The sequence below is a fragment of the Drosophila pseudoobscura genome, chromosome 2 (assembly GCF_009870125.1).
Source record: "Drosophila pseudoobscura strain MV-25-SWS-2005 chromosome 2, UCI_Dpse_MV25, whole genome shotgun sequence".
Taxonomy (NCBI): domain Eukaryota; kingdom Metazoa; phylum Arthropoda; class Insecta; order Diptera; family Drosophilidae; genus Drosophila; species Drosophila pseudoobscura.
The window spans coordinates 17,903,529-17,931,224 of record NC_046679.1 but is presented as its reverse complement, the minus strand read 5'-3'; the positions used below and the strand labels follow the sequence as shown (position 1 = coordinate 17,931,224).

General features: G+C 44.0%; 1 protein-coding gene and 2 long non-coding RNA genes across 4 annotated transcripts; all 3 read left to right on the top strand.

Annotated features, from left to right (window-relative positions):
• Window positions 1–1,037: 1,037 nt before the first annotated feature.
• Window positions 1,038–27,005, top strand: LOC117185127 (uncharacterized). 2 transcript variants are annotated; one of them, XR_004470637.1, is made up of 4 exons: window positions 1,038–1,369; window positions 16,204–16,269; window positions 26,027–26,443; window positions 26,510–27,005. It is a non-coding gene; the product is annotated as an uncharacterized lncRNA (long non-coding RNA). The 2 variants fall into 2 exon arrangements; XR_004470638.1 differs by lacking the exon at window positions 16,204–16,269.
• On the top strand, window positions 7,168–7,974 carry LOC117185128 (uncharacterized). Its single transcript, XR_004470639.1, has 2 exons — window positions 7,168–7,401; window positions 7,487–7,974. It is a non-coding gene; the product is annotated as an uncharacterized lncRNA (long non-coding RNA).
• LOC4802075 (dynein light chain roadblock-type 1) lies at window positions 18,714–19,327 on the top strand. Its single transcript, XM_001359030.4, has one exon. It carries the CDS (start codon window positions 18,894–18,896, stop codon window positions 19,197–19,199), a length of 306 nt encoding a protein of 101 aa, XP_001359067.1. The 5' UTR covers window positions 18,714–18,893; the 3' UTR covers window positions 19,200–19,327.
• Window positions 27,006–27,696: the final 691 nt, after the last annotated feature.

Here is a 27,696-nt window from a genome sequence, read left to right as displayed (position 1 = left end):
CGAATTTGTATATACAAATCCTAGTCCAAAGGACTCTCTGACCGCTGAAGACACATCCCCAGACGGATAAGCCTCAGCCTATTTTGAAAAGAAAATACTTATATACGATTATCTTGAAGGACTTAAAGAATATTATTTGCTTACAGACATGTCTTCTCATTTTGTCTGGTTGATTAAAGAACGTGGTAAATGAAGTCAATGAATTTGTAACGAGGCCGGACTGTTTTTTCCCAGACCACTGTGCAGACGAGTATATAAAATAAAGCTAATTGCGTAAATGTTTTCATGTCCATGTAAATTTTCATGTCGATGCAACGCCTGTTCCGAACTGCAGGCTTGGGCATCCAGAGGCTGGATCGGGTCTGGGATGAAGGGGGCATCGTCGGTGGCGGTGGGGGTGGGGGTGCAGGGTCTAGGCAATTTAGCTCGGAATGTATCGGAGCTATTCAGACATGGAACGAATGGGCACAATTGGTAATGGATAGCCTTCGCTCAGCGACAGTTGGAGTTCGATGAAGCAACCTTCAAGGATCCTCAAGGTAAAAATAAAACTTTCCCTCAAAAATCATTAGGCAGGTTGCGTCATTTTGCACGGTGTCAAAAAAATATGATTTCTGGAAGCATAATTGATTGTCGTTACCATTAAAAAATGCTCGCCAAGGTCAAGGCCCAGGCCCAGGCCCAGTCCCAGGCCCAGGCAGGTTCTTCATTAAAAAGACACAAGTGCTGCAGCTAATTGTGTCTTTGGCTTGTGTCTGGCTCTGCCGTGATGCGACGCACCTTTTTAATGGCCGCCAGCGATCTTGACCTTGGTGCGAATTTTTAAGCGGAAAAAGGCAGCACATTTTTTATGGCGATCAGGCAAGGCGGCAAAGAGTGTTCCCGTTGCGCGGCGAACCGTTTCGGATTTGGTTTTTTAGCTGCAACCTTTGGAAATTTATGATTTATAGCCGAGTCCGAGTCCGTGTCCACATCTGTGTGACCCTTTTGCATGCGGTCCAGAAGCCAGGGATCGGTGTAGGGATTTGGAATCGGCGGCTGCTGTTTTGTAAACACTCAGTATGAGTTCCTGGTCCCGGCTGTTAGGACGTGGCGGATCGACTAAAAAACGCAACGAAAACAACGATTTTTTTAAGCAAAAAATGTGAATGTTGTGCGGAAACATAAAGGTCATAAATGGCATATGCTTCGTCGGACTGCATATGAAAAAGTGTTGAGTTTGAGAGAATCCTGCGGGTCAAGACGGTATCCATGTGTTTGTGGCGTGTTTTCCGTAGTTCATAAAGGGGGAATGGATTACTTACTACCTAGCCAGAGAATCGAATCTATATAATATCCTGTGCTGCACGGAACTATCCTCTGATTGATGGTAAGTTGCCAGTCCTCCCCTGGAAAAGCATTTTAGTTACACCTTTGGAATGGAATTATACCTTTTACCTAATCCTAGAGGTTTGAGAGTCTTGAGCTAGTGTAGCTCGAGCTTTGCTTAAATTAAATAAAGTTTGAATTAATTTAATGAACAAGGAACTTCAAAGAAAGCTTTGAAGTGCTCTCTCAGCGTTTTTAAAATGCCACAGCAGGGCAAAAGAGAATACCAAAACGTGCAGCAAAAAGAGAAGAAAATGGCTAAAATAAATCACAGACAAAGCATGCGTGCGCATCTCATCGGGGAACATTTCGGTTCTTCCCTCTTATTTTCTCAGCGTTTTGAGTAATTCCGCGGAATAAGCGACAAAGCAGTCGGGCAGCCTCCACCTCCCAAACCGGCTCCGGCTCCAGCTCCAGGTACAGCCAAGCAACACAGCTTCAAGATCGGGCAGCGACAAATCTTGAGAGCCCAATAAACAACATGGTTGACAATCTTAAATCTTGCGACTTGCCGTCCCACACAGATGCGCAGATACACAGATACCCATACAGATACACTCACAGATACGAATGCGGATGAATGTCGCAGCCATTATGGAACCCTCTTGCTGCTGCTGCCGAAGACATTTCCTTTGTGTTTTTGTTGTTTGCTTTTATTCCATTTGTTTGGAACCAACACTATCCCAGTCCCAGTCGCAGTCCCAATCCCGAGCCCCGTGTCTGTTGCGGTCATTGCTATGCTGGAATGCAGAACAGGGTTCTGACCACTTTAAAGGCTTGGTCCGGCCTCGGCCTCGGCCGCCGATAGCAGCTCGAGTCTGCGGCCGTTTCTTAGGTAGAAAAGGCCAAGGCACCCCCAGCTCAAAATCCACTGCACTATGGGGTGTGCATGATTTTAGAGGTAATTTTCAAATAGGAAATGTTATCAAAATGAGTATTTATTTGTATGCAATGCCGATGTATTCTATGCAAGAGCTATCTGATTGAAACTTAAATCACGGTAATGACATATTCCATTCAATATCAATCAATCTGATCAACAGGCTCATATAATATCCCAGCAAACCAAACGCTCACAAATGATATCGCATACGAGTCAAATGCGAGACTTAACCCGACAAAACGCTCGCATTCGGACCCGCATATGATAGAAATATGATACGTGTATCGTTCAGTTTGTGGCAGTGAAAGTATCATTTATGATAGCTCGCAAAGGAATCTTTTGCGAGGCTTTTGCGATACCATTTATGACACATATGTGTCATCTTTTCCATACAACTCGATTGCATGCTCGGTTTCAGTCCCATTGTAGTATGTATATTTTTGTTACAGAAAGGTAGCCTGTGTCTTTGCAACCCTGTGTTTTTATCAGCAAATTGCATGCTCCTTTCCACAGTGCAGCGTAAACTTGTGAGGAGCCGGAGCTTGCCCTTTTGGCTTCGTGTCGAGTCCGTTGGCTGGTTGGTCCGCTTGTTGTTTGTCTCCTTTATGGCTTCTTCTCGTACCCTTTATCTCCATCAGCGATTGCAGCCAGATTTTCCCCGCTCTTTTTTGTAATTTTTACTTTGGGGTCACATTTTTGTGCTCCGCAGGTAAGAGGAGCATTTTCTTTGTTTGGCAGGCCAATGTTGGTCGTTTCGGGTTGCCATTGAGATTTTATGCGGATATCTTTGTGCCCCAACCGCTAATTTCTCCACCCAGCAAACGCCGACTTCCACCGGTAATTGCTCAAGAAGCACCTCTAAGACTGTAAATCAAATTCGAATGCTTAACGACATTTTAAGCACTCTGCTCGAGATTTGCCGAGAAATCATTGGCCGGACATAAAAATTCAATGACAAGACATTAAAACCTAGAGGCAAACCAGGGCTGAAACAGAAGCCCAACCAAAGCAGAAGCGTTTGGCATTTGATGTTTATTTAATTTGCCGCAATTCATAACAATTTCGTTTACGACATTTTTACTACTCGACAAATGCCGTAAACAAAACACTGCCGTCGATTTGTTTGATGGCTCTTTCTGTCTTGTTCTCCCGCAGGCCCAGGAGCCGGGCCACACGCTCAGGTTTTTATGACTCCGCACATCGCACGGACACGGCCACGGACACGGACATGGACAGCTCGACAATTAAACGCCATCATCAAGTTGATTTGAAGGCAAAAGTGCAACACAGTGCAGGGCGGACTTCACCCTCCCCATCACTCTCCTTGTACCCCCGGCCTATCAGCACCCCGGCGATTTATGTGCCTTTTATAGATCGTAAAAGCAGCACTAACAGCCGGGCAGATGATTTTACGACGTGTTGAAATGCCAGCAGGACGAGTTGCTCCAGCAAGACAAGTGTCTTGTGGACCACGACACCGGTTTGCTGCTCCGATTGCTGCTCCGACTTCCAGCTCCCATCCGATGTGGTTCAAGTGCAGCATCGTAAAATCCGCCATATTCCCGTAACCACTTGAAAGAGCCGTAAAAGGGCTATAAACAAGAGTGGCACCCAAGGAGTCACCACAAGTATCTGGGAGACTTACGTGTCCTTGTCTGTACGGATTGTGTGAGCGATTGGGTTCGTTCTGATTTGATAAGGATAATTATGTCTGCTTGCCATCCGGCCATAAAAGGACGATCAGTCTGCGGAGCCGGATGAAGCATATGCCGGGTATTGGTAATTGCCCTGTTGCAGTTGGGCTCACTCTGGGAAATTGGCCATAATTTGGTGGGTGTAAGGGGCGTTGTTGCTTTACAACGAGACATAGTTGGGACGGGTTCAAAAATACCTCTAAGAGTGTTTTACATCATCTTTGGAGGATCAAAAGGTTCAACCTATAATGACTCTCTTTAACTGCTAAGGATCTAAAGGTCCTAATTATTGAGCTTCTGATGGAAGCCACAAAGCGCAGGCCCCATACCCCTATCCGTTTCGTGCCCGGTCTCCATTATTAACTCACTCGAAGACGTGTTGATAACCATGGCCAGGGAGCAGGGCAGACATCAGACCCCAGACAACAGAGAACTGCGAATTGCGAACAATGAACAGCGAACAATTGAACTAATGACGTGACTATGGACACTCGACGCACTGGTCGGTGTCGGTCATCCAACACAAACAGCGACTGGCCAGGCACTGCGATTTGGATTCCCATTTCCATTACGATCCCCAGTCGCAGTTGCAGTGGCAGTCGCTGCTGCTGTCTGGCACTTAGCTCTTTGTTATCATTGAAATGGCAGCAGCGAGTCCAAACTTATGCATCGAAAGTGTTGTTAAATTACGCCAAATTGCTTAATTTCAATAATGAAACGATCCGACGAGGGACTGAGGGACTGAGGGACTGGAACCACTCAATGAAATTATAAATATTCGGCCCAAATGATATGCAAAGAGCAATGAAAACGAAGACTGCTGATCCGTGCTCGTGAGGTCTCCGTCTTCTACGTCTGAGACCCTCCGCTTGTGATTCCGATTCGGAGTTCTTTTTTGGTGCTACTCACCTCCTGTCCCGATCCCGGCCAGACGGCGGCTCGACGCGTCCAATTTAATGGGCCCATTGAATTGGTCGTTAATGTTCTTTTTTTATTTGGCCTTTATTTTGTCTGTTGCTGTTGTTTTCTTTCTTCTTTCTTTTTCTGTTTTGGCTTTTTGCTCCACGGTCATTGTTTGACTCAATTTTTATATTGTTTACGAGTACTCGTATTTATGGGAGCTTAAGTAATGTGCTGCAATTTCAATTTCAAAAGATAATTTCAAATTTACTGTCAAATTATTTATTAGACGAATGCCCCTAGTCCGTCCCCTTCCATTGCCATGCAGCCGAAGCTCCATCGTATTTCCTTGGCGTTTGTTTGTTTGTTTTGCTCTTCTGTTTGTGTTTGTGGCTTCCCAAGCAGACTCATACGAGGAGGGGAGCATTTCTGCTGTTTTTGAAAAGATAAAAGCAGCGCCGAATCGAAAACTTTTTACAAAGTTATCTGTATTATTTACTGCCTTGCGTCGTGGGCGTATACGCAATATTTTATAGAAGAAGCAGAAGCTAGATGAACTATACACTCTGGGGTTTGACCCGGCAGACAGTTTTAATGCCACATAGGGCATCACTTATCAAGTGGTGTCGCATGGCAAGTTCATCAATGTGATTCATTCTACAGGGAGAATGGCATCTAATCAGATATATAGGTATATGTTCTTTTGTGATTTGCTGAGCCTAAGCAATCTATGGGTAAACATCGAAAAAATATTGGAAAGAAGTTTCCCAATAATGCTTTTGAAAACAGTTATTGCTGCGGCCAATCAAAGTTCAATCTCCCTGAAGAAATTTATTAGAAAATAGGAAAATACCGCCTTCATGTGCTGCCGTTGGCCTTTCGTAGATTTCAGCTTTAATATTCTTTTTGGATCAGCTATCTTCGATCGATACCGTGTATTCTTTTACAAATTATGTATTGAGTTTTAAGAGATCTTCATTGGGAAATAAGTGTTGCCATTTTCACCAACCAAAGTCGTTGTTAATCATTGTAAAATATGGCTAATTTCGACTGACGCCATCAGAGTCGTTTGCTTAAGTGCAAAACTGGCTACTCACGTCCTCCCATTGCTCAGAGTTTGGATCTAGTTCCTGCCCTGCTAGTTCGCAGGGGCCAGATCGAGCCACTGTGGAGGCGTTCAATTCTGAGTGTCCGCGAGCAACCACAGATATATTACAACCATGGCATGACAATTGCGAGTTTCAGCGTTGCAGCGAGCCTGGTGACGTTTGTTGCCACTTTATCATGGCCGTGTATCATAATTTAGGCAGCTCACACATGCATACGGACATTTCCACCCACATTCGCCGAACCAACGAAGCAACAAAATTCGCTGACTAAGCAGACAGAGCATGAGGCATAGCCTGAGCCAGAGCCTGAGCCAGAGCCAGAGCACGAGGCAAAGAGCCGGGAACGTGTGCAAACTTGGCTGAGTTCAGATGGCCTGGCTCGATAAGAACAAAACGCTGACCACGCCCAGCCCTCTACATCGGCCCCTGCAGGAGTCATTTCCTGCGACAACTTTTTGTGCTTAAAAACTTGTATTAAGTATTAAGTATGAGGGTATAATGGGTTTGTTTTCATTATGCGCCCGAAAAACGGGCGCACTCTGCTCTGGCCCCATTGATTACATAGTCGACCTGAATCGATCGGCCGAAAGTACTGAAATTAGTTGGCATTTTAACACGAACGAACACCTGACACTCGGGTCCCCACAGTCAAGCTCCAGTAGCAGCTTCCTTCCATTCCAACGGGCAGGGGAGATAGTTTCTTTTGAGTTAAATGGATTATATTACAATCAGAGGGGGAGGGGCGCAGGGGGGGCAAGACCAGGGCAAGGCAGAGTACGTGGTCAGCCAAGCGGCAACAACATCGGATACACTTAAAGAAAACGAGCGTAAGATATGGTCAGATATCCATCCATTGTCTTGGAAACCAACATCAAAGTCTAGTTAAAACACTTTTATCCACATAACTATTTTTTATAATTATTGAATAAGTAGTATAGACCGGAACGGAACTAGGAAACAACCAAAAACCATTTAATATAACTAAGAATATGTTTGAAAATATTCTTCAAAAATAATCCTTAAATATCATTGTATAACTGAATCGAACTCAAATTTTTACCTTGTACAAAGCTGACCTTTTCTTTCGGGTCTCCAAAAATGTTTAATACTCTACAGGAAAAGTTGGGTTGATGCCAGGGTTATTTAGTCCAGTTTATAGATTGTATTTATTGTATTTGTTTTTTAAAGCTTTAGCTACTTTTTGTTTTATGTCCATGTATGACAAGGCCATAGATTTTTCTGGATTCTGGTTTCTAGATACAAAGAAATGGAGTCGTAGTTAATTGCCAAAACTTGTCTTCAAATTTCTCTACTATTTTGTTTTTCTCACTGCATCAATGGGCTATGTTGTTGATCGATAATTCCATTTAAGCAAATTCCCGCGCTGATTACCAGAATTGTCCAAATTATATGTGTGTGGTGCACGCTCTCGATGGCTCTTGGCCGCGTGAGTATGAATTAAAAAACTGTACAAGTTTCCTCAAAATCAACTCGTATGGAATGGTTTTTGTATGAAACGCTCCTAATAACAGACGCAGCCGCTCACCGATCGGGAGAAACGATCGGGAGAGGCAGGACACTCACTCAGCTTCGTGTGTGCGTTTGTCGCTGGTGGACAACCCCAACCCCAACCCCAACCCATCTACATCTCATCTGATCTCATCCCAACCGAGCCCGTCCCATTCCATCCCACAACCACATCGAGAAGATGTATTTTCACTTAAACGCTTTACTCGTCGAATAATGGCTTTAATGACTTTAATGGCGTTCGGATAATTTGGCCGCCGGGCAGCTGCACGGCCCGGCTCTGGCCTTCTCGGATCTGCCCTGTGCGCCGGGGTCTTTCGTAATTGATGAAAGTAGATGGCCACCGGGAGGGGCACATCCAGGATGCTCATCTCAAATGTATACAATTTGTTACTGTTGTTTTCTCTTTAAAATGCACTTGAGTGCAAAGCGAATAAAAATGAACATGATAAGATGCAAAGAGATGCAAATATATAACAATATGAAAATTTTACAGAATTTTCTTTTTAGTTTTGAAAAATGAAATGTAAAAATATCGAACATTTAACAATTTGTAATAGTTTTACATTATTAAATATCTTATATCGATATTGTGTACAGTATTTTTTTAAAAAGTTGGAAAAACAAAAGTAAAAAATGTGAAAATTTGTAAAAATAGTGAATCTTTTGGAGCTGAAAAATACAACTATAGAAACGAAACATTTTTGTGTGCATATTTCTGAGAGTAGTGTTTCTGGGACACTCCACTTGGGAGACATAAAACAGGTCTACGTCATTCAACCGCTGACCTTGAAGCAGCAAAAAATGCGGCAATTGTTGGGCAAATGGCAGTTCGTAAAAAGAAAGAAAGCAATAAAGAATACAGGTATGGCCAAAAACGAAACGAGAAACGGAAAAAACGTCATCGCACGGCGACACAAATCAAAAGGTGCAACATAAAAAATGACATTGGGAAAGCAGATAATTAAGCAAAGAAGGAATGGAGGGGAGGGGCAGACGAGTCATGGGACGACAACGGGATGCCTGACCCGTCGGTAGAGAGGGTGGAGGTGGACAAGGGGAAATGCTGCTGCTGAATGACAAGTCGCACATTTTCAAAGAATAACCAACAAAAAAGGAATAGACAAGAGGGAAAACATTGGAAAATACTCATAAATATCCGCAGACACATTCATAAGCGAGCGGAATGGAATGGCAGAGAAAGGGGAGCGGAGTGCATGGAGTGCAGAGGAAATGGCCAAGAGCAGCTGCAGGAGGAGGCGGAGTAGGCGGAGGAGGAAAACAAGGGAGCAGGGCGATGATGGACTTGCGACTTGGTAGGGGAACGGCGCAGACAGCCAGCAGGGAGACGAACTCTGAGATGAATTCCAAAATTAGTCAAACAGACCGAGTCAATTAAAATGAATGAGATGATGCTCTGCAGACGCAATTTATAGAACCGCTCTGGGAGTGGGTGGAGACGGAGCAAGCGGCTACTTAAAAACGCATTTTTCCAGAGGAAAATGGTCTTAATACAATATTTGTTTACGAAAACATTCCCAGCGGCCATTCGGAATGTCGCAGTGCAGAATTTATAATACCAGTTATAATACCAGACCAATGCGACTTTTTAATTAAGATTCCGAGTGCATCGCAGAGCCGAAAAATGCTTTTATTATTTTAATTACCCATTTTGGACTCAGCTGGGTTTGGGGCACTTAATATTAATTTCATAAAAATATCTTGCCGGCAGCCATAGCCATTTCAGCTTCTGTTCATTATTGTCTGTTGGAAACGTGTCTTTTGTTTGCTTTTGCTTTCCCGCCAGCTGGGGCTCCGTACTCGTCCCCGTACCCGTACCAGCCCCAATCTGGAACCCAAAATGTTTTCTTTACAAAAAAGAACTCCCAAACATACACCAAACATTCATAGGATAGATACGCATTTGTTCGACGTTCGATAAACATTTATTGGGCAATCCAATCACGGAACTCACGTCCCCAGTCGTGACAGTTTCGTTAAAATGTTTTTTCTCCATCTGACTTATTTCCATTGTTGGGGTTTGTTTCGGCTGGCTATTCGTATTCCACAAGAATTATGTTTTCTGTATGAAAGATACATAAAAAAATAATTACGAATTCGTATCGTATTCGTATTTAGACCTACCATTTGGCAGTTTTTTTTTAAATGAAATCGAAACTAAAGTTCATACATCTAGAAATAATATATAAGAGTCAAAGTACAATTGCTTACTCCAAAAAAGTCACTTGGGAATCACACCGTTATCAGAAAAGTGAAATTCACATTTCAAACTGGTGTTTAGAGATCAAAAACATGTTAAATTATTATTCAAACTCTTTAGAGTATACAAATATAAGTGGTTAATACAAAACACATCTATAGATGTATATACATATAAATACATATATATATACATATATTTGCTGTTTTATAAGGATTTTAATGTGCAAATGGACTTCAGGAAAAGGTTGCGTCCTGATGAGCGAGGCCTTTAATAGTTCTGGATGTATCGCAACTTCAGGCAATTTTCCTGATTTCCAGGACAACGTACACAATGTTGCCCATAGCAACAATCAGCACTTTCAGATTAGTGGAATATTCAATATTTGTCTCGTACTCGTGTGGGAAACGAATCGGATGTAAATTCTCTTTGTACTTATTCTTCTTTGTACGTTTTCCACCATTTTCTCTATGAGTATCAATTACGAACCGGCGCTCTTATCTCCGTTCAAAATTTCTTTGTTGATTTTGTCCAATTCGTATCTCATTTGATTGAATTGGGTGAATAGCGACATACTCACATGAGCATTTTCGTTATCTTTCTGAATTTGTTCGTCTGTTCTTTCTGCTCTACTATTTCGTTTGTTTCTTGCTTTCTTAGATCGACGGCTTTCGATGGTATTGTTCGCTGTAACACACACAAAAATTCAGATGAAATGCGGTATGCAAAACGCAACCACTCAAAAAGATCAAAGCATACTTGATTATGTTTATTTGGGTATTTTTCACCAAATGGTGGATGGTGGTAGTAAAGTGAAAAATATTTAAGAACCTGTTCGAAGTGCATAAAAACCGGTCTATCCGTTTGGGAGGGCTAGAACCAAAAAACACCGAGACACGAGATTTGATTATATTAGATAATTTTTAGCATAAAGGTTATTTGGTAGATCAATTCAAAACCCCCGACTGCCTATCAAGCGAAGATCCAGTTTAACGATCCATTCACACAATATCATTCATATTCACTCAAATTGACATTCGATTCAATAGGCACCCGAAAGACTTTCTACACTGTCCTACTTTAGTTTGGATAGGTGTCGGGGTCAAAGGCAAGGCAAGGCAAGGCGGCCCCTCGTCAAGACGGTGGTGATTAGACGCATAATCTTTTGGGCAATTTGTCACCGCAAGGAGCGGGCGCCGCCAGGCGAATGGGCACTAAAAATCATTTAAGGCGAAATAAAAGTATTCTTTATGGCCTTTTTATAGTTGCTGCAACAATCTAATAACAATCCAAATAATTATCCAAACAAACAATTCCAACGCCGCCAAAGCGACGGCAAATGTGAGAGCAGCAGCAGCGAAGCTGCTCTCAGTTTCAGTTTCAGTTTCTGTTGCTGTTGCTGTTGTTGCTCCGACGGACGGACGCCCGAAATGAGCCATAAAACGAACATAAAACCCCAGTGCGAAATGCTACTGCGCTGGGACAAGCAGCGCCAACGCTAGGCCACGCCCCTCCGCAGCGACGACGCGATGGCAGCGCACACGGAAGCCATAACAGGCAGGCAAAGTGCCTATAACTCAAAAGCAACTGTGGGAAAACGGCCATGCAGCGAGGCCGAGAGCGAGACAACATGAGCGACATGCTGGCCAACCATGATGGCTGCGCGCCCGATGAAGAGAGAGCGGGACAGGACAGAGAGTGTGCTCGTGTTGCCCTCTCGCTCGCGCGCTGGCTGTTCGGGCTCAGCCGCAGCCACGTGTTCTCTGACATTAAACAATTGAGCATAATCGATACACACACTCGTGCACCGCCCTTCTTGCTCTTTCGGATTCTATTCTCGTTCGTGAGAATGGAATGGTTTGTCTCTTCGGCTCTGCCGCGCCGCGCCGCGCCGTCGCCATAACTGTCGTCGCTTATGGCCATTTTAAGTGCGAGTGAATGTGGCTCAATCGCGAGAAGAGAGCGCACATTTTAAGGCATTCTCTCATCCCCCTCTAACCACTCAGCCTATCCACTCTCTCTTTCACCTTTTCGCGTGCTAATGATGTTTGCATGGATCAATTAGTATTGATTTAATTAGTCATTGACCACTTGACTGCCCAACGGCTCCACCTGAACTCCCTAGGATTTCCTCGCTCTTTGAGAAGCATTTTCGGGGGAGCTTTTGTCGCCGCTCTCCTCTCCACAACAGGCGAGGAAAGAGCGGGAGAGAGCGCCAAAAAGCGCGCGCATCCTCCATCTTCGCACGGCTGCGAGAATGGGACATAAAATGTGCCAGGCAGTTAAAATGTAGATTTAAGTAAGTGGAAACGAGATCGTTACGTTGCGCATAAAAATAAAAATCATTGTGCTCCGGCACTGATTGAAATAAGCAGAGAAGAGCACAGCAGAGTGGAGCTGAAAAGAGCAGCGCAGCGTAGGAGTTCGTCGCGCCGGCAACAGGCAGAAAATCGAACCAGTTTTCCGTCCGCGGCCACGTTCATTCTCTTGCCTTTCCACTCAGTTTTCCTTTGAGTGGAAGTGCGCTGAGAATTCATTCCGTCTTGGGTGTCTGGAGTGGAGAGTGTAGAGTGGATTTCCCTGTGTTGTTATCAATCACTGTTTTGGGGCCTACACCTTGATATAACCTAAAACTTGTTTGTTTCTAGTTTCCCGCACCAACTCGTCTTCCGCCTCCACCACCCCCCTTCTGTTGTTCAGTTTGTATTCTTCCCCTCTTGGCCCTTCTGCGGTTCGTTCTACGAGTATCTTGTTGCTCTGCTTCCCTGCCGCTTTTTAAGATTCTTTTCATTTTCATTTTATGGTTTTTATGCGGGTCTTTATGACTTTTATGGGGTTTAGTGCGTGCCAAAAACGAACAGCAGCAATAACCACTTTTAATTGAATAATGCCCCAGCGGCCCGGCCCGGCCCGGCCCGGCCGACGGCGTCTGCTGTTTGTTGGGCTGCCTTAGGGGGGAGGGGCGAAGGCGTACGCCTTGCGCCGGTAATTAGCCGGAGATAAACATTTAATTGGCGAATTCAGAATTAGAAATATACAACGAAGCCGTGAAGTCCCCCCACCCACGCATATGTACTTTAATTGGGTCAAAGAACTGAAATATGGAGAGTTCTGTCTAAGCTTTCCTCCCTTTTGCTTCTTAGGTGTCCCTTCAATTGGTTTTGAAAATTAAAATTTAAATTATATTACTTTTATGAAATCTTGGGAAAATACACTACCCAAATCATTGGTATATCTCAAAATTTCCTTGGTTGGTTAAGAACTTGTATTTCCTATCTATTTCCCTCTATTTTGTTTGTTAAATCCAGAGAGACAGACCAGCTCTCAGATACTACCCATGTATGTATGTATGTATATCTAGATGCTTTCAAATTAATGTTTTCATGCGCTTAACTTCCATTATGTACATCATTATAAGTGTGCAGGAAAGAGTAAATTGATAAATTGTAAAAAAAAGAAACTTAATAATATAAATAAGTCGAGTCCGAAGCCTGTCGCAAGAGGCCAGGAGGCCTGGCCAATTACGGCGCGGAGAATGGGCCGAGTTAATTGCAGTTTTTTAATATCCTTGCCCTCTTTCTGTTGGAGCGATCGGGAAGTGAGTGTAAACACGACATGAAATGTGGCCATCGCCATCTACTTACCCTGAAACATGCCGCATGTCTCGGGACCCGCGCCACACGCTACTCCGGCCACCTCGAAGCGGCAGCGGCAGCGGCAGTGGCAGGGCCAGACCCCCCGTCTGGCCCAGGCCCGGGGGCCCTACTCCTTTTGGCTGCCGTGTGAAAGGATGAAATTTATGACAGGCCCAGCCTCATGTAATTACACGCAATGCTGTCGGATCGCACTTGGAGTCCACATTCGCTCTTGCTATTGCTCTGGCATCCGTATCCGAGGTAGACGGTCACACAATTTTCAATTTGCTGAAATGAAAAGGAAACAAAAAAACAAAAACGGAAAATATGAAAACGGCACAAACAAAACAAACAGAGTGCCTGCTGCAGTGGCCCGCGTGTCCTCTGTGGCACGGCACGTCCTGGTCCGGCGCGGTCCGTTCCTCGTCCAGCCAGTGGACGCATGTGGCGCTGCCTGCAGTCAGTCGCTGCCACGGATCGGTTACGTGGAATGTCCTTTTAATGGACTTTACACTCTCACACTGTGTCCCGGCCTGCCCGGATCCTTTTACAAACCTTTTAGGTTGCACTCGTATTCCGCGCTATTTGATTGCCGTGAATGGCTTGCTTGATTTTTATCCTTTCCTTTTGCCCATGTCCTTTTTCGCTCCTTTCTCTTCACGTTACAGATGTCATATTCATATAGTTTCTGTGATGGTTGTGGATGAGCTGGTGAGCCCTGAGCGGGTGGGATGGCATAGGGAGTACTACAGGAATTTCAATCATCGATTTGCTAATATATAAAACTACCTAAACATATCATCGCCTGTCTGATATAAATCCAAACTCGACAAACCTTGGTATTCAAGTAAATTGTAAGTGGAAGTTAATTTGAAGAAGAGTATAAGCAAGAGGAGATCTTCAAGTTGTCCTTTGAAACACTATGTCCCCTGTTAACCAGGTTTGTGGGGCTCTTGGTGGGGCTCTTCAGCGACTCCAGTGGCTTGGTGGTACAGTCAACTGGAGAGGTCACAAGTGGAGCTGGAGAGTCATGGCTGTCGCAGAGCCAGAGCCAGAGCTCCGGCTCTCCGGCTCTCGTTGTGGGTCCACAGATGCGATGGCGGCGTCAAATGTGACGCTGAATTTATTACCGGGGGGCTTTGAATTTATGCGCTTATCGCGCTGCCAGTTGCCGTTGCCGTTGCCGTTGCCATTGCCGGCCTTAGCACGTTGTCAAGTGTTTATCTTGGCCTCGGACCCGCACCAGTATCCGGAGGGAGCCAAACCAGATCCCGGACCCGACATATCCCGCACTCGGCCAGAGTCACAACCGAAATAAAATACCAAAAAGCTTAACATGGAATTTATGGCTGCACCTAAATCATGCGTCGAAAAAACAACAACTTACGAATATGTATTCGAGTGTGCGAGTGTGCGAGTGTTTTGGGAGTGAGTGTATGCATGAATGAGCCTGTCGCATGATTTAGGGGCCTCGAGTCGCAGTCGAGAAATTTAAATAATAAATATTTCATAGTTACACAAACACACAAAGCGAGAAAATGGATACGCAACCCAAGCCCCAGCCCCAACCCCAGCCCCAGTCACAGCCCAAGCCCCGAATCCAAACACAATTTCAATTCCACATCCAAATCGAACGCATTCGTAAAATATTCAAAGCGAACGCGACTAAATCAAAACATTGTCGAAATAAAGCGTTTGAAAATTGAATTTCGGTTTCTGTGAGTCTGCCTCTGGCTCCGGTTGTTTCTCTTTTTCTTTTCAGTTCATCTCCGGCGAAATTGAAAAGCATTTGTAACGGAAATGAATACCAATCCAATCGTTTGCTCCACGCTTCAGGGGAGGAACCCCGACAAGACTTCACTCCACTCCACTCCACTCCACTCCAACTCGAGACGAATCGAGTCGCTTGGGTCTTTTGAATTTAAATTAAGAAATTTGTGAGGGTGCCTCTGCCCTTGCGGCCTTTTAGTTGCTCCAATGTAAGTTGTCTGGCATCTCCCACCTTTTTGGCCAATAAAAACGAAATGAATTCCGTTGTCTTTGTCTGCCGAAACCAGATACTCAAAACTTTTGTTTGTTTAAAAATGTTTACATTTTTTTGCGTTGCTGCTGTTGTTTTTTTTCTACTGCCAAACGGGTATCATGAAGTTATTAAAATTAGCTCTGCGAGATTTATTTAATCGGGTCTTTTTGCACCTTTTCATTTGGAACTCCTCGACTCATTTGGCGATTCGAAGCATCTTCTAGCAATTTGTGGCCAAGCAGAGCAATTCGAACGGTTCAAGATGGCATTTATGGCCGACTTCATGGCTAATAAAAATTAGCATTGTCTGGCCACAAATATTATTTCTCAACTGGCCGAAAACAGATCGGCTTTGAGCCGGGCCAGGTCCGCGGCCAGCCATAAATTAGCGACCCCAACTGCCACAGAATTTGCATACGAAATTACGCTTCTTAAAGATAAATACCTTAAATTGGTTGTTATTTAGAAGTCCGTAACATAAATTGAAAAACAAACAATGCCATTTGTCAATGGGATTACGGATTCGGATTTGATCTGCAATTTCTCCTCAGTTTTTATTGCTCCTTTATTGCATTCGGAATGCCCAAAAGAATTTGTTAATGACAAAAACAACCAAGTCGTAGGCAGATCAAAAATCATTCATATAACAAGAGGGAATAAATCCACAATACATTTTAAGATTCGAGATCTGAAGGAAATTGTTGAAAATTTTAAGATAATACACCAGGAAAACGCCAGTTTATTTATTAAGTTTCTTCGGATGGTCAATCAGATGCGATTAATATAAATCACAATAATATTTCAAAATAAGTAATTACAAATTTGTTTAATATCCCATTTCAGTTCACAGAGTTCCTCCAACAGAGTTCCCCTCCATTACGGAAATGTTTTCCATTCCAAACGCGTTTGGTGAGTCTGTTTACGACTATGTACAATGGTCATATATAATATCTGAGAGCACATGAATCGTATTATTTATGGGTTTTTTTGAGTGGCTGTCCAGGAGTCGGGTTTTTAATCAGAACGGGACCCCGATGCTGATGATACAAATGTGGTGAAACAGAGATTGGCAAGTGGGTCAGTGTGCCGTGTCTGGGGGGTAGAACGACACGAAGGATATTTAGGCCACTCGACCGTCCCCTGGCCAATTTGTGCCATGTGTGCGATGTGTTCTCCTCCTCCCCTTTGCCTGCAGAGTCGCCCAAAGAAAGGGCCCAAAACAAAGCACAAAAAACCAGATGCAGATACGGTTCCAGTTTTGGTTGCAGCTAAATGTAGGTGAAGAGCGAACAGGAGGGGGAGCGGGAGCAGGCCCTGACCGCTGGCCATTGACCGAACCCAGATCCAGGCGTAGACCCGGGCAAGCCGGAGCCGGGCCTGAAAAGCTCATTTACATATTCTGGAAACGGTAACAACGTACATAACAGAACCAGGAACAGGGAAAGTGTTGCCTGAAATTGCTTCTCTATCTTCGGTCTGTATGTCTCTCCGAAGCCCTCTTTCTTTGCTTGAGTTTGCTTTTTAATTTCAGCTTTCATTTGGGCGTTGGTTTTCCAATTAACAGAAGAATTTTCCGTTCATTTCGTGAGTTTTTTGGGTGTACTTTCCACACCGAACTTTTGACCTCTTCGCATTCTGGGACCGAACATCCGTCTATGGGTGGATGTGCCTCCTGCCACCACCGATTGCCGTTTAATTAAATGAGTTATGGCGCCGGCATAATGCCAGTACTTTGGCTTCGGATAAACGCTTGCCGCCTAATCCCGTCCGGGGGACAGCCAGGGCCATGAGCATAGATACGGCTGCGCTCTGGCGATTTACGAGCTCGAACTTTGCATAGTTTGAAATGCCACAAAGCTCCAACTTGGACACAATTCATTTTCCTCGGCATACAAATTTGCCGTTTGGCATTTGGCGGCCATGAATCATGGTTGGCAGCGGAGTACGACCCGTAATTTGTACAATGGACAATGCATGGAGGGATTGCTAGATCGAAGCGCGGTCTTCTATTGTTTCAGAGTACGACAAATCATTCGGTTTTGTACTCCGTTTAAGATGCCATCTCTGACACTGTTACACCTGGAAATATGATTGAGAAAACCGAGCCAGATCTCAATTGTGTATAAATCCTTATTCCCGTGATAAGTATCAGTGACCCACTGTACTCTGGTACCGTAGGCTGTGTCCGGTTCGGGAAGGCTCCTCCGGCTGGGATCAGACTCAGGCCAACTTCCAGTCTCGGGATGCCGACGAATGGCATCGGAATTTATGCACATTTTATTGAGCAACGCAGAGAAGAGAGGAGAGGAGAACGCTGCACAGGGCAAAGCACTGCAAAAGGCTGGTTGTTGGCACAACAACGTGTCCAAAAGTGTTTTATGGCCGTTGTGGGCGCTCAAGTGGCCATTTTGGGTCGACCCGGGCACTGGCAGGAGTGCATATGCACTCGCCAGCTTGTCCGACAAGCACTTGTCCAGGCCCAGCCAGAGCCAGAGCCCGAACCCTGAGGAGGAGCCCTGAATACAGATGAGCGGAGGAAGATGAGTGTTGTACTAAATACTAAACACTATCAAGTATTTGAAGCTCTGATGCGGCGCTGATTTATGGCAGCTACAAAGGGCTCTTCAATGCATCTTTAAGCTAATCCCGCAGTGGCATTCAGTTGGAGTCAACGACCTTTCGCCAACGAAACTATAACGATTCGCGCACACAATAGCGGTTCAAAGTCAAAAAGTCAATTAGCTTCTGATGAGAAATACAGCCCGAGCCTGGACCCGTATCCGCACCCCTGCGGATGCCTAAAAATACATTGAATTCGGGCAATGGAGTTCCCGTTGGCGGCTGGATGAAGTGGAAATCTCGTTAAAAGTCAATAACAGACGCCATTAAATGTGCATGAAAATTAAATGAAAATGGCTTGATGATGCGGCCTGCGGGAGGGTGCGAGTGGGGGCGGACACGCGACCACTTGAACTTGAGGCAGGCAGCGGCAGAGGGGCCAGTCATTTGAGCTGACCCCAAGGCGGGCAGACAAGTAGAGGAGTTCAGGTTCAATGGCATCCGACTCCGAGCGGGGCAGCAGAGTGAATAATGAGATATGGCGTTCCGATAAAGCTAAATTTATACGATCCCTCCGCCATCTGCCACGACGCTAGAGCGAACCAACATTCACTTAATCAACGCGATGTGTGTGGGTCCGCTAATTATAAATGTGACATAATTACATGAATGCTTTCATTCAGGCATATGTGGGAGTGAAAAAGGACAAAGTTGTTTCCTTTCAAGGCGGGTTTGTCTCGATTTTCCAGGTAGCTGAAATTTTTCACATAACAGTGTGCGTAGACATCTTTAAAAGGTGCTCAAATAGAACCCTTTGCCGGAAAAGTCATTTGGAGCCATACTCGTAGACGTTTCATAAATTCAGTACACCTATAGACCTCAAACGGAGCACCGTACTCCGAACTCCGAGCAAACAAATAATACGAAAATTCAATACTTTCTACGCCACATTTGTGCTCGCACTCGCAGACAAGATGAATCGCATTCTGGAGGATGTAATCCATAAGAACGCTGCGACCGTCGAACGCATCACGAGCGAGAATACGGCGGGATACGTGGTGGCGGATAACACAGCCAACGCCGTGGCCGAGACCTCGTTCGACAACACTGGTGCCCAGGCGATCGTGAAGCACTTGCACGGGGTTCTCGTCACCTCGTGCCAGAGCGTGATCCGGGACCTGGATCCCACCAACAAGCTGTGCTTCCTGCGGGTCGCCACGCGCAAGTTCGAGTACCTGGTGGCCCCCGAGGAATATTTCACCATAACCGTGGTGCAGTAGGCCAACTGGAGGTCGACTGCAGGAGGCGTTCGTTTTAATATCATGTTATAATCAACTGTTTTGTACGTGTGTGTGCTGGTCCAACAATATACTTAATACAGATAGTCCTGCTGTCTTTGATGAATTAACGATGAGCTGAACCCTTTCGAATGCCAACTAAATTCAGAAGAATGCTTAAATCAACAGTGCGGGAAAAGGCCACCCGAAAATCCTTTATAATACCCTGGCGACGTTTCGAGCTGGATTATTTACGACATTGCTTCATCGGGCAGGCAATTTATCTGTGAGAATGCGGCTTTCTAATGCGATAATTCAAAAGATTTACTTCTGTCAACATGACCATTTTGTAGCGAGACTGGCTCTAGGTTTGTCGATAGGTTTTCGGGGTGGAAATTTGGCCTCTGACCTTTTTCCCTTTTCCTTCTTCCATCTTGCGCTCTGGCACAATTGATGCTGCCTGCTATTTTAAATTAAAATGGCAGAACTCGTAACTCATTTTTACGACGCACCCTCCGGGCAGTGGATGTTCTCGTATCTTGTCCTATTTTTACGGGGCCTTGCAGGGGTTGCTGTTGCTTCTTTCTCACTCGTTACAATAACTTATCTGCCCTTTTTTTCTACCCGAGTCCATAATCACCACGAAACAGGGACGAGGTCTGAGAGATGGAGACGCTCCTGGGGTGCGCTTTGTGATTCTTTTCAGCTCTCAGCTATCTTTAAGCAGTTTCCATTGTCTGTCACCGTTCTGTGGTACAGGGCGAATATAAAAATATCAAAATTTGTACAAAAACTTAATTCAACTGTCGGCTCGCCCCGTTCCACCATTGTGCCGCGCCGGCTTCGATGGTGGCAAGCCGGAATCGACCCCAGAACTGCGCACTTCATTTCAGGCAGCGTGAAATGCAATTACTCCATGGTCCATTCCCAGTGACGACTTCATCTCGAGGCACGGGCTCCCCTGACCCGACTCCGACCCGAACCGATTCCTGCGAAATTATTTATGCTCATGGAAATTAGAAACACTTTGAATTAAATTCGAATAAAACGATTTCCCAGCTCTCAAACGGAGGAGGTTCAGGCTCAACCCGTCAAGGATGTCCAGTCTTAACTCGCTTGCCTGCGATACCTTTCCTCTCCAAGAGCCGCATCCGCCTCACACGATCTCTGGATTCAATGTACACATGAGAGACATAAATATGAAATATACATATGTACATACATATGTATACAGTGGGGAGTGGAGTATATACTCATAATCACCGACTTTCGCCGCCCATAACAGCCAAACGAATAAAGCCAAGCAAACAATATTTTTACGCCACACAAATACTTGTATTCTTAACAAATCAACAATCATTTCAAGAACAAATAAGAATTTTTCAAAGAATGAAAAATACAAATCGAAAGCAATTTTTCCACTTTTTATACAAATTAAAGAAAGTCATAGTATTAACAGTTTGTGCATAGACCTTATTAGACACTACATTTTTAATATGGTTTGGAATGCTTTCTATCAAATTCCCAAAAATATCTTTTGGAATACGATTCCATTCCGCAATTATGCGAAAAGAAAACTTTTGCAAGCCCATTTCATTAATTTTCTGGAGAAATGGGTTTATCCCGAATAAAAATAACTTTTCAACAAGACATGGGTCCGAAGCAAATTGCGAACATTTTCGAGAATGGCTGGTTTATCAAAATTCTTAATTTATGGATTGTCCAGCTCAAAGTCCCGGCCTCAGTCCGATAGAAAAGTCCGATTGAGCAGTGTTGAATTGGAATGGAATCGTAGTCCGAAAGATATTATTGAGAATTTGGTAGAGAGTATGCTAAACCGTACTGTTTCACTCTTTGAACAGTTCTCATTTGCTAAGAATAAAGTGTATTGATATGGGAAACAAGTTTTTTTGCATTGCTTCATTAAGGATGTTGACGCAGACTAATCATCCCAATGGGAATGGAAGGATAAACGGACACACAGACATGTCTATAACGAATCGGCTATTGATGCTGATCAAGACCATATGTACTGTACACGCTTTCTTCTGTGTGCTACACATATCCACTTTTCCCAGAATATCTAATATATCTTATACATGTACTTATACATTGAAGAATTTTCAACAGATTCATTGTCATGTAACTGCTGTTCTCGGTCATTTCTTTGGATATCTTTGGATACAAATTAATTCATAGAAATAATCGACTCCAACAGAACATTCATTTACCCATCGGATATAATATAATAAACATAATTATTTTTCCTTTAAAAATCGCGATGGAAAATCTCTTAAAACAGCAGTAAACAGAAATGTTAATACTTAAGTGAATCACTTTATTTGTATGTATCTCCATAAAAAAAACAGCTATACTCTTTCTTTCTACCAGAAAAATGAAACAGTAAAAAGGATGAGACGAACACATCCGGAACTCAGGAATGTTCAAATATGACACGAATTTGTCATGTATTGACTGGAAATAGTCAGTCTTCGAAAGTAAATGGTTCCTTTTTTGTGAATAGTGAAGCCGCAGCAACTCAGTACTTACGTTGAATATCAGTATCTACCAATTGAATAGGTGGAAGGGGAAGCACACAAATTACGAAGTGTTAAACTTTTGCAATAAAAAATTCTAAAAAAATTGTTACCTTTTGCTAAATCAAATTAAATGAAATGTGTGGAATTAAATTGCTGGCGCATTCATGTGCGACGGCAAAGAGAGAGTGAAAGAGAGGAGAGAACGAACGAGAAAAAACATGTCGGCACATCCCTGAATCCCACCATTTCATTTTGTCGTTGGAGCTGAGCAGACGTTGTTTCTGGAGCGGAAGAAAAAGTATTATAAACAAAAAAAATAATTGTGTGATGCAATTTGATAAAAGAAAAGTAAAATTAAACTTAAAAGAATTATAATTGTATATATAAATAAATAAAAGAACAATTTGTTCAAACAAAAAAAAAACAAAAAAAAACATGGTATTTCTTCTTCTTTACTGAACGAACTGAAGCTGCCGCTTTCTTACGCCAGATGGCAGTGTAGTGCCTGCGCGCGCCATCTATTGCTTGGGCCGCTTCATCTCCAAGGGCAGTTTTAGAGTCATTGTTACTCCTTTTCTCTGTTAATTAGCAGACGAAGTTCTGTTAAAATTTTAATTTTAGAGATTCGGATATAAATATTTGTCCTTTGTGTGGATGTAATTTGGGAGGCGAGGACGAAATTTTTGATGTTAGGTTAGGTTACTCTTTTCCGATAAGGGATAAAATGTTAAGGAGTGCATTTTTCTATTTGAATAAGAACCTGTTTTGAATCTAAGTACTGTTTTACTCGAACAACCGATAATTCGCAATTTAATGTAAGCTTAGATTATAGTCTTTTAACACAAAAATATAACAGACTCCATCAAGTCCAAACCCATCAAGGTTCCCATTATATTTACCGAGGTTTTTTTTAACAAACAAACATGTCGTGTTATCCTGCCCAGTATATCATTTTACTACATTGATTGTTCACCATCACCGTCCCATCTAGCAACTTGCAAGGGGTCAACGGAACATATTGCCAATCAAAGACTTCAATTCAATTTCCCCGACTTGCCAGAGACGATAATGGGAATGGCGCATAAAACTCAAGTGCGGGTGTTGCAACACAAGCGATTCATTCAAAATCGGAGCAATCAAGGCATCAAGATGTCAGTACAAAATTACTTTGAGCATCGTTAGGACCACGACTGTGACTCTGACTCCGACTCCGACTTGCAGTCTCCGTACTTGTCTGAGGGGAAATTCCCGCGCGGGAACGTCAAGCTCCCCAGCCCCCCGTCGCAGGGCTGGCGAAGGGGAAAAACATGAAAATCATCTTTCAAAGCGATGCGCTTTGGATGCGCAGGCAGCATTCATCCAATCGCATTCAGGAGAGGTGGGATATGTGAGGCCCGTCCAAGCCCGGCCAGGTCTTTCCACGCTGGCAGCCAGCAAGTGCGGAGAGATAACCCGAAGAAGGCCAAGGCGATGCCGCTGCCGCAGCCCTCAACTTGGCTTGCGTTCCTTTCCTGCGTTTTATTTCGCTGCCGGCGCTGTCCACAAATGCAATGAACGCGACGCTGCCATGGCGGACCATCCAGTTCGACATCAACTGGTTTTCTGAGCGCTGTTCCTCTTTAAATCTTCATCCAGCCCCCTCCACACCACGAAAAAACATTTGCAAATCTTTTCTTTGTGGAAACAACATTTAGTTACATTTATTTATCAAATTATACAATTTTCAAAATATATTTTAGACATAAGCGAAGTTTGGATTTGAACGAGTACTGTGTAAATATAATAGCGAGAGAAAACCATATATTAAATAGGAAGTTTGTGCGGAAGTCCTCCCCTCCGACGCACTGCCCCAGGATCAGCGAAGCAAGCAACTCCACACTGACTCCACACAAGCGGCACCTTAAGCGCCTCATCCTAAGTGATGCTCCACCAATACAAATGCAGTTCCCTCGCACAGTTTTAGTTGGGGCTTAGCTCTGTCCCTGTGTTTCTTGTCCGTCAGTTGCTGTTCCTGTCTCCGGCTCATTGTTCGTCTCGGTTCAGTTTGGTTTGGTTCCGTAAATTACACTTTTGATTTTTAGTGGCCGTAAAATAATCGTAAATGTCGTGGTTATTGCGACCGAAAGTGCCCATTTTGAGTTCTGCTTCTGCTGCTTTCTGTTCTCTCTGCTCCTCCTTGGCTCCCCTTAACTCCCTTCCCTTTCCCCCATAACTGATATTTGGCCAAGCTCAGTGCAGTGTGCGGACAGGGGACAGGGGACAGGGGACAGGGGCCGCCAGTTGGTTGGGAACGTGCTGCCACTGCACAAGCAGCACGGATCCCTCCCCGCTGGGGGCACGTTGCACTTGTTGTTTTTAATAAGTTTGTGGCGGTTGTTGTTCCTGGCTTTCTTCTGCCTGGCCTGGCCTGGCCTGCCTGATGCTCCCTTGATGTTTCGATTAAGTTCGGTCGGAGTTCGCTTCGTCGAACTGGTTGGATGGGTCTGGGTCTGGGTCTGGCCTGCCCCTTGCCCCTGCCCCTGTCTCTACTTTCGCCAGTACCACCTCTCAGAGGGAGCAGTTGGCCTTAAGTTTATGACTATTTCGTTCGTTTCACTGTCTTGCGGTCTCGATGTTTCTGGTGGGCCGGGCCGTGGCCGTTTCTCGGGTTTTGGAGCTCTTCGAGCTGATTTTCTTGAGCATTTCACCCATTTACCTTTATATATTTCGGCTTGTTCAGACCATTTTCCCACATCGCAGCTCACGGGGCTCCTCTGCTGTTTGTCTCTGACGCAACTGGTTGCCCATCTTCTCATCCACGCTCTGTGTGCTCTACACTCGGAAATTTCGAATTTGATTTTATTGTTATGATTTCAATTGTTTTCCCAGTGTAAACACTGGAGAGTTCCAGCGCAGAGATGGCCAAAAATGTCGGGTTTTCGGTTAAATAATCCTCGATTTTTATTATAGTTTGCACTCTGCGTGAACCGTTAGTCAGAGTCTCCTCAGAGTCAGGTTCCACGAGGACGAGGCAGGACCGCAAAGATGTTCTCAAAATCCTTTGGGAGAGATTTGCCAGGAGGGAAATATGTTGGATACATGGACAACATAACAATGATCCATCAGTATTTGTAATCCATATTAAACTCGTATAATGATGCATTTTGGTAACTTCCAAAGTAATCTTTTGCCACCTTATTAGCATTCTCAAACCATTATTATTCAAGTAACATTAGAACGCCCAGTTTCACGAGAACAATTATAGGCAGGGCCGCCGAAGGTGATCACTGATCATAATACCAATTTGCTCCGGCTATCGTTTTGAGGCTAGGCCCTCCCAGGACTCGAAGGCCGTCATTCCAAAAAAGCAATACAGAAAGAGAATAGAGAAAGAACGGGACGATCGTCGTTCAGGGGTCTCGACTGGAAACCAAATCAATTCATAAATCATAAAAATGTGTCATAAAAAATAATAACAGCCATAAATGGAAATGGCAGTGGAAATGGAAAGACACAGCCACAGCCAGGACTATGAAGCTGCCTTTCAACATGTCCTCGAGAACGTAAAAAATACTCAAGGAGAATGAGAAAGAAGTGTACTATTTAGCTGACCTTAGGAGATTTGTTTTGACTCGGAGCCTCCGTTATCGCATCTCGCCAGAGCCACAACGATCCCATAAAGGACACGCAGGACGGTACAGATACGGAGGTATGTATTGTCCTCCTTTGCCAGTTCGATTATTGCCGCCCCGGTAATAAATCATAAAAATATGTTTAGTCGCACAGATCTGAGTGGGGAATGGGAATGTGCTGCCTCGTTACACGGTGGAATTGTAAATCCCCTGTAAAATTGCTCTCGCCCTGGCGACGACTCTGCGGTGGTGGCATCTCCCTGGTATCCCTCTGTAGGTACGGCACGCTGCGACGATCGCGCCCTCGAGCATCTGATAACAAAACCACCAGCATGGCCAATGCCCATGGAAACAAAGGCCAACAACTTTCTCTTTTGCATCATCTGATTTGGGCCGCATTCATCCTCGAGCGTCGCTCGCCTTGCCAAATATGAGAGTTTTGATTTATTTTCGAAATATTCTCTGCTCGGAAGATTTATTTCCACTGTTGTCAGTAAGAGGCGCCTAGAATTGTGTTCCAGGAATTGAATTTTTGAGCGGTAATTGAAATAAAAAATTCGATGGCAAGAAGAGAGATGATCAGAATGAAAGTTTGTTGAAGTTTAATGAAGTTTTCTTCATCATATCATCAAGTATAATGTAAATAAACTATGAAATTTTGTTTCTTTCTAATCCGCAGCACATTAGCACTCCCATTGGACAGATATGACTTCATTTTCAGGTCATACACGCCATATGCAACATGAGTCTTGCCACAGATGTCAGTGCTGTACTTGCAGTTGCACCCGTTCCTTCTTCATTCCCGGGGCTGGTCCACATGAGTTACTACAAGCAGATGATTTAATGTAACCGCATATGCATGCGAGTATGGATGTGCTCGCACACACATACATGGGGCAGGCCACTTCAGATGCATTCCCCTCGATACCAGAACAGAACACACCAGCCCAGACACCCCACACATGTTTCAATTGAAGCGTCAGTTGAAAGAAAAACCGGGACGACAGCCACGGTGACCTCCATCTTGAAAACTGATGCCCCGATGAAGCGGTTCCAAAGTTGAGGATAATATTTGGGAGTTCAGTCTGTATTTGTTGTATGTAATGTATAGTATATAATCTTGTAAGATTCAACTCTTTTTCTTGTCCCTTTCCCGGAACAGTAACAGTGCGTAAATCATGGCGTCAACGAGCTGCGACCTTGCCAAGAGCCCATCTAGATTCTGGCCAAATCCGACGTCAAAACAAATCGTTAAAATGCAATAAAACTCTGAGAGAAGGAGGAGGAGTCCACACCCATATGCAATCGCTAAACAAGAGCCAAGGCAAATGCATTCAAATAAAATTTTACCACCATTTCCTCGGGCATCATCAGCAGGAGCATCATCAAACTAACGGCGGCAACATCCGAGGCACCTCATAAAAGTAATGACGTCTATGGGCCATCAGCATCAGCATCTGATAGATACATTTGTATCTACGCACGAGGTGGCGTGGAGCGAAGGGGATATCACAATAATTATGGCATACGTCACGGAACTTGGGTTTTTATATCTTTTATATTGATTGTCATCGTGTCACACTAACAGATCGTAAAAAAGTCGTAAAACCCGGAGACACTCGCTCCTGCTCTGACTATGTTCGGGCCGGGCCGGGCCGATGGCCGGGCGAGCGAGTGAGTGCGTTAGCAGAGTCCTCATCCCTTGGGATGTATGCACTCAGGATCGGGCAGGACCTCAAGCCGACGGATGCTGGCCTGGATCGTTACCGCTCTGAGTGAGTTTCTCTGGTGCTCAAGCAAAGTGGCGTCAAGTCGTAAAAAGGCCATCAAATTTGGCCTCTGTTTGGTATTAACCGCAATTTGTTTATATAGTTGTTAAAATGCCGTTCCATCTTGTTCTGCTTAGCATTTAATTGTCGAATGCCGAGTTCTCTTTTTACGAGCCAATAAAATTTATTTAATGACAACTTAAATGGTTTCATTTAGTATTTGGTACCACTCAGGTACGGCAGCAAGGGGTGACAAATGGATCTTAACCAAACACAGCAACAGGTTCTTAATAGATGGTTACATAAGCTACTTAGCTGTTTCTGTTTTATTACTAACGAGCTCCAAAGTGAGTCAGTCATTCATCAAAGTGTGCATCATAAATTATTTCCATCAACTAGTAGTACATTTTCTTTATAATATCTACAAGAATTTCGCTATGATAGCTTCGATTGAAGCAAAAATAACCCTAAAAGCTATAAGCTACATAATTATGAATCGAATTCAAACAATTAATTGGGTAAGGATAACTTTAATATCAGGTTTTTGCTGGCTAAACAAATATTTCGAAATTAAGTTTTA

Excerpts from the sequence above, each read along its gene's own strand:
- LOC4802075 (XM_001359030.4), top strand. The coding sequence starts at position 18,894 with ATGAATCGCATTCTGGAGGATGTAATCCATAAGAACGCTGCGACCGTC.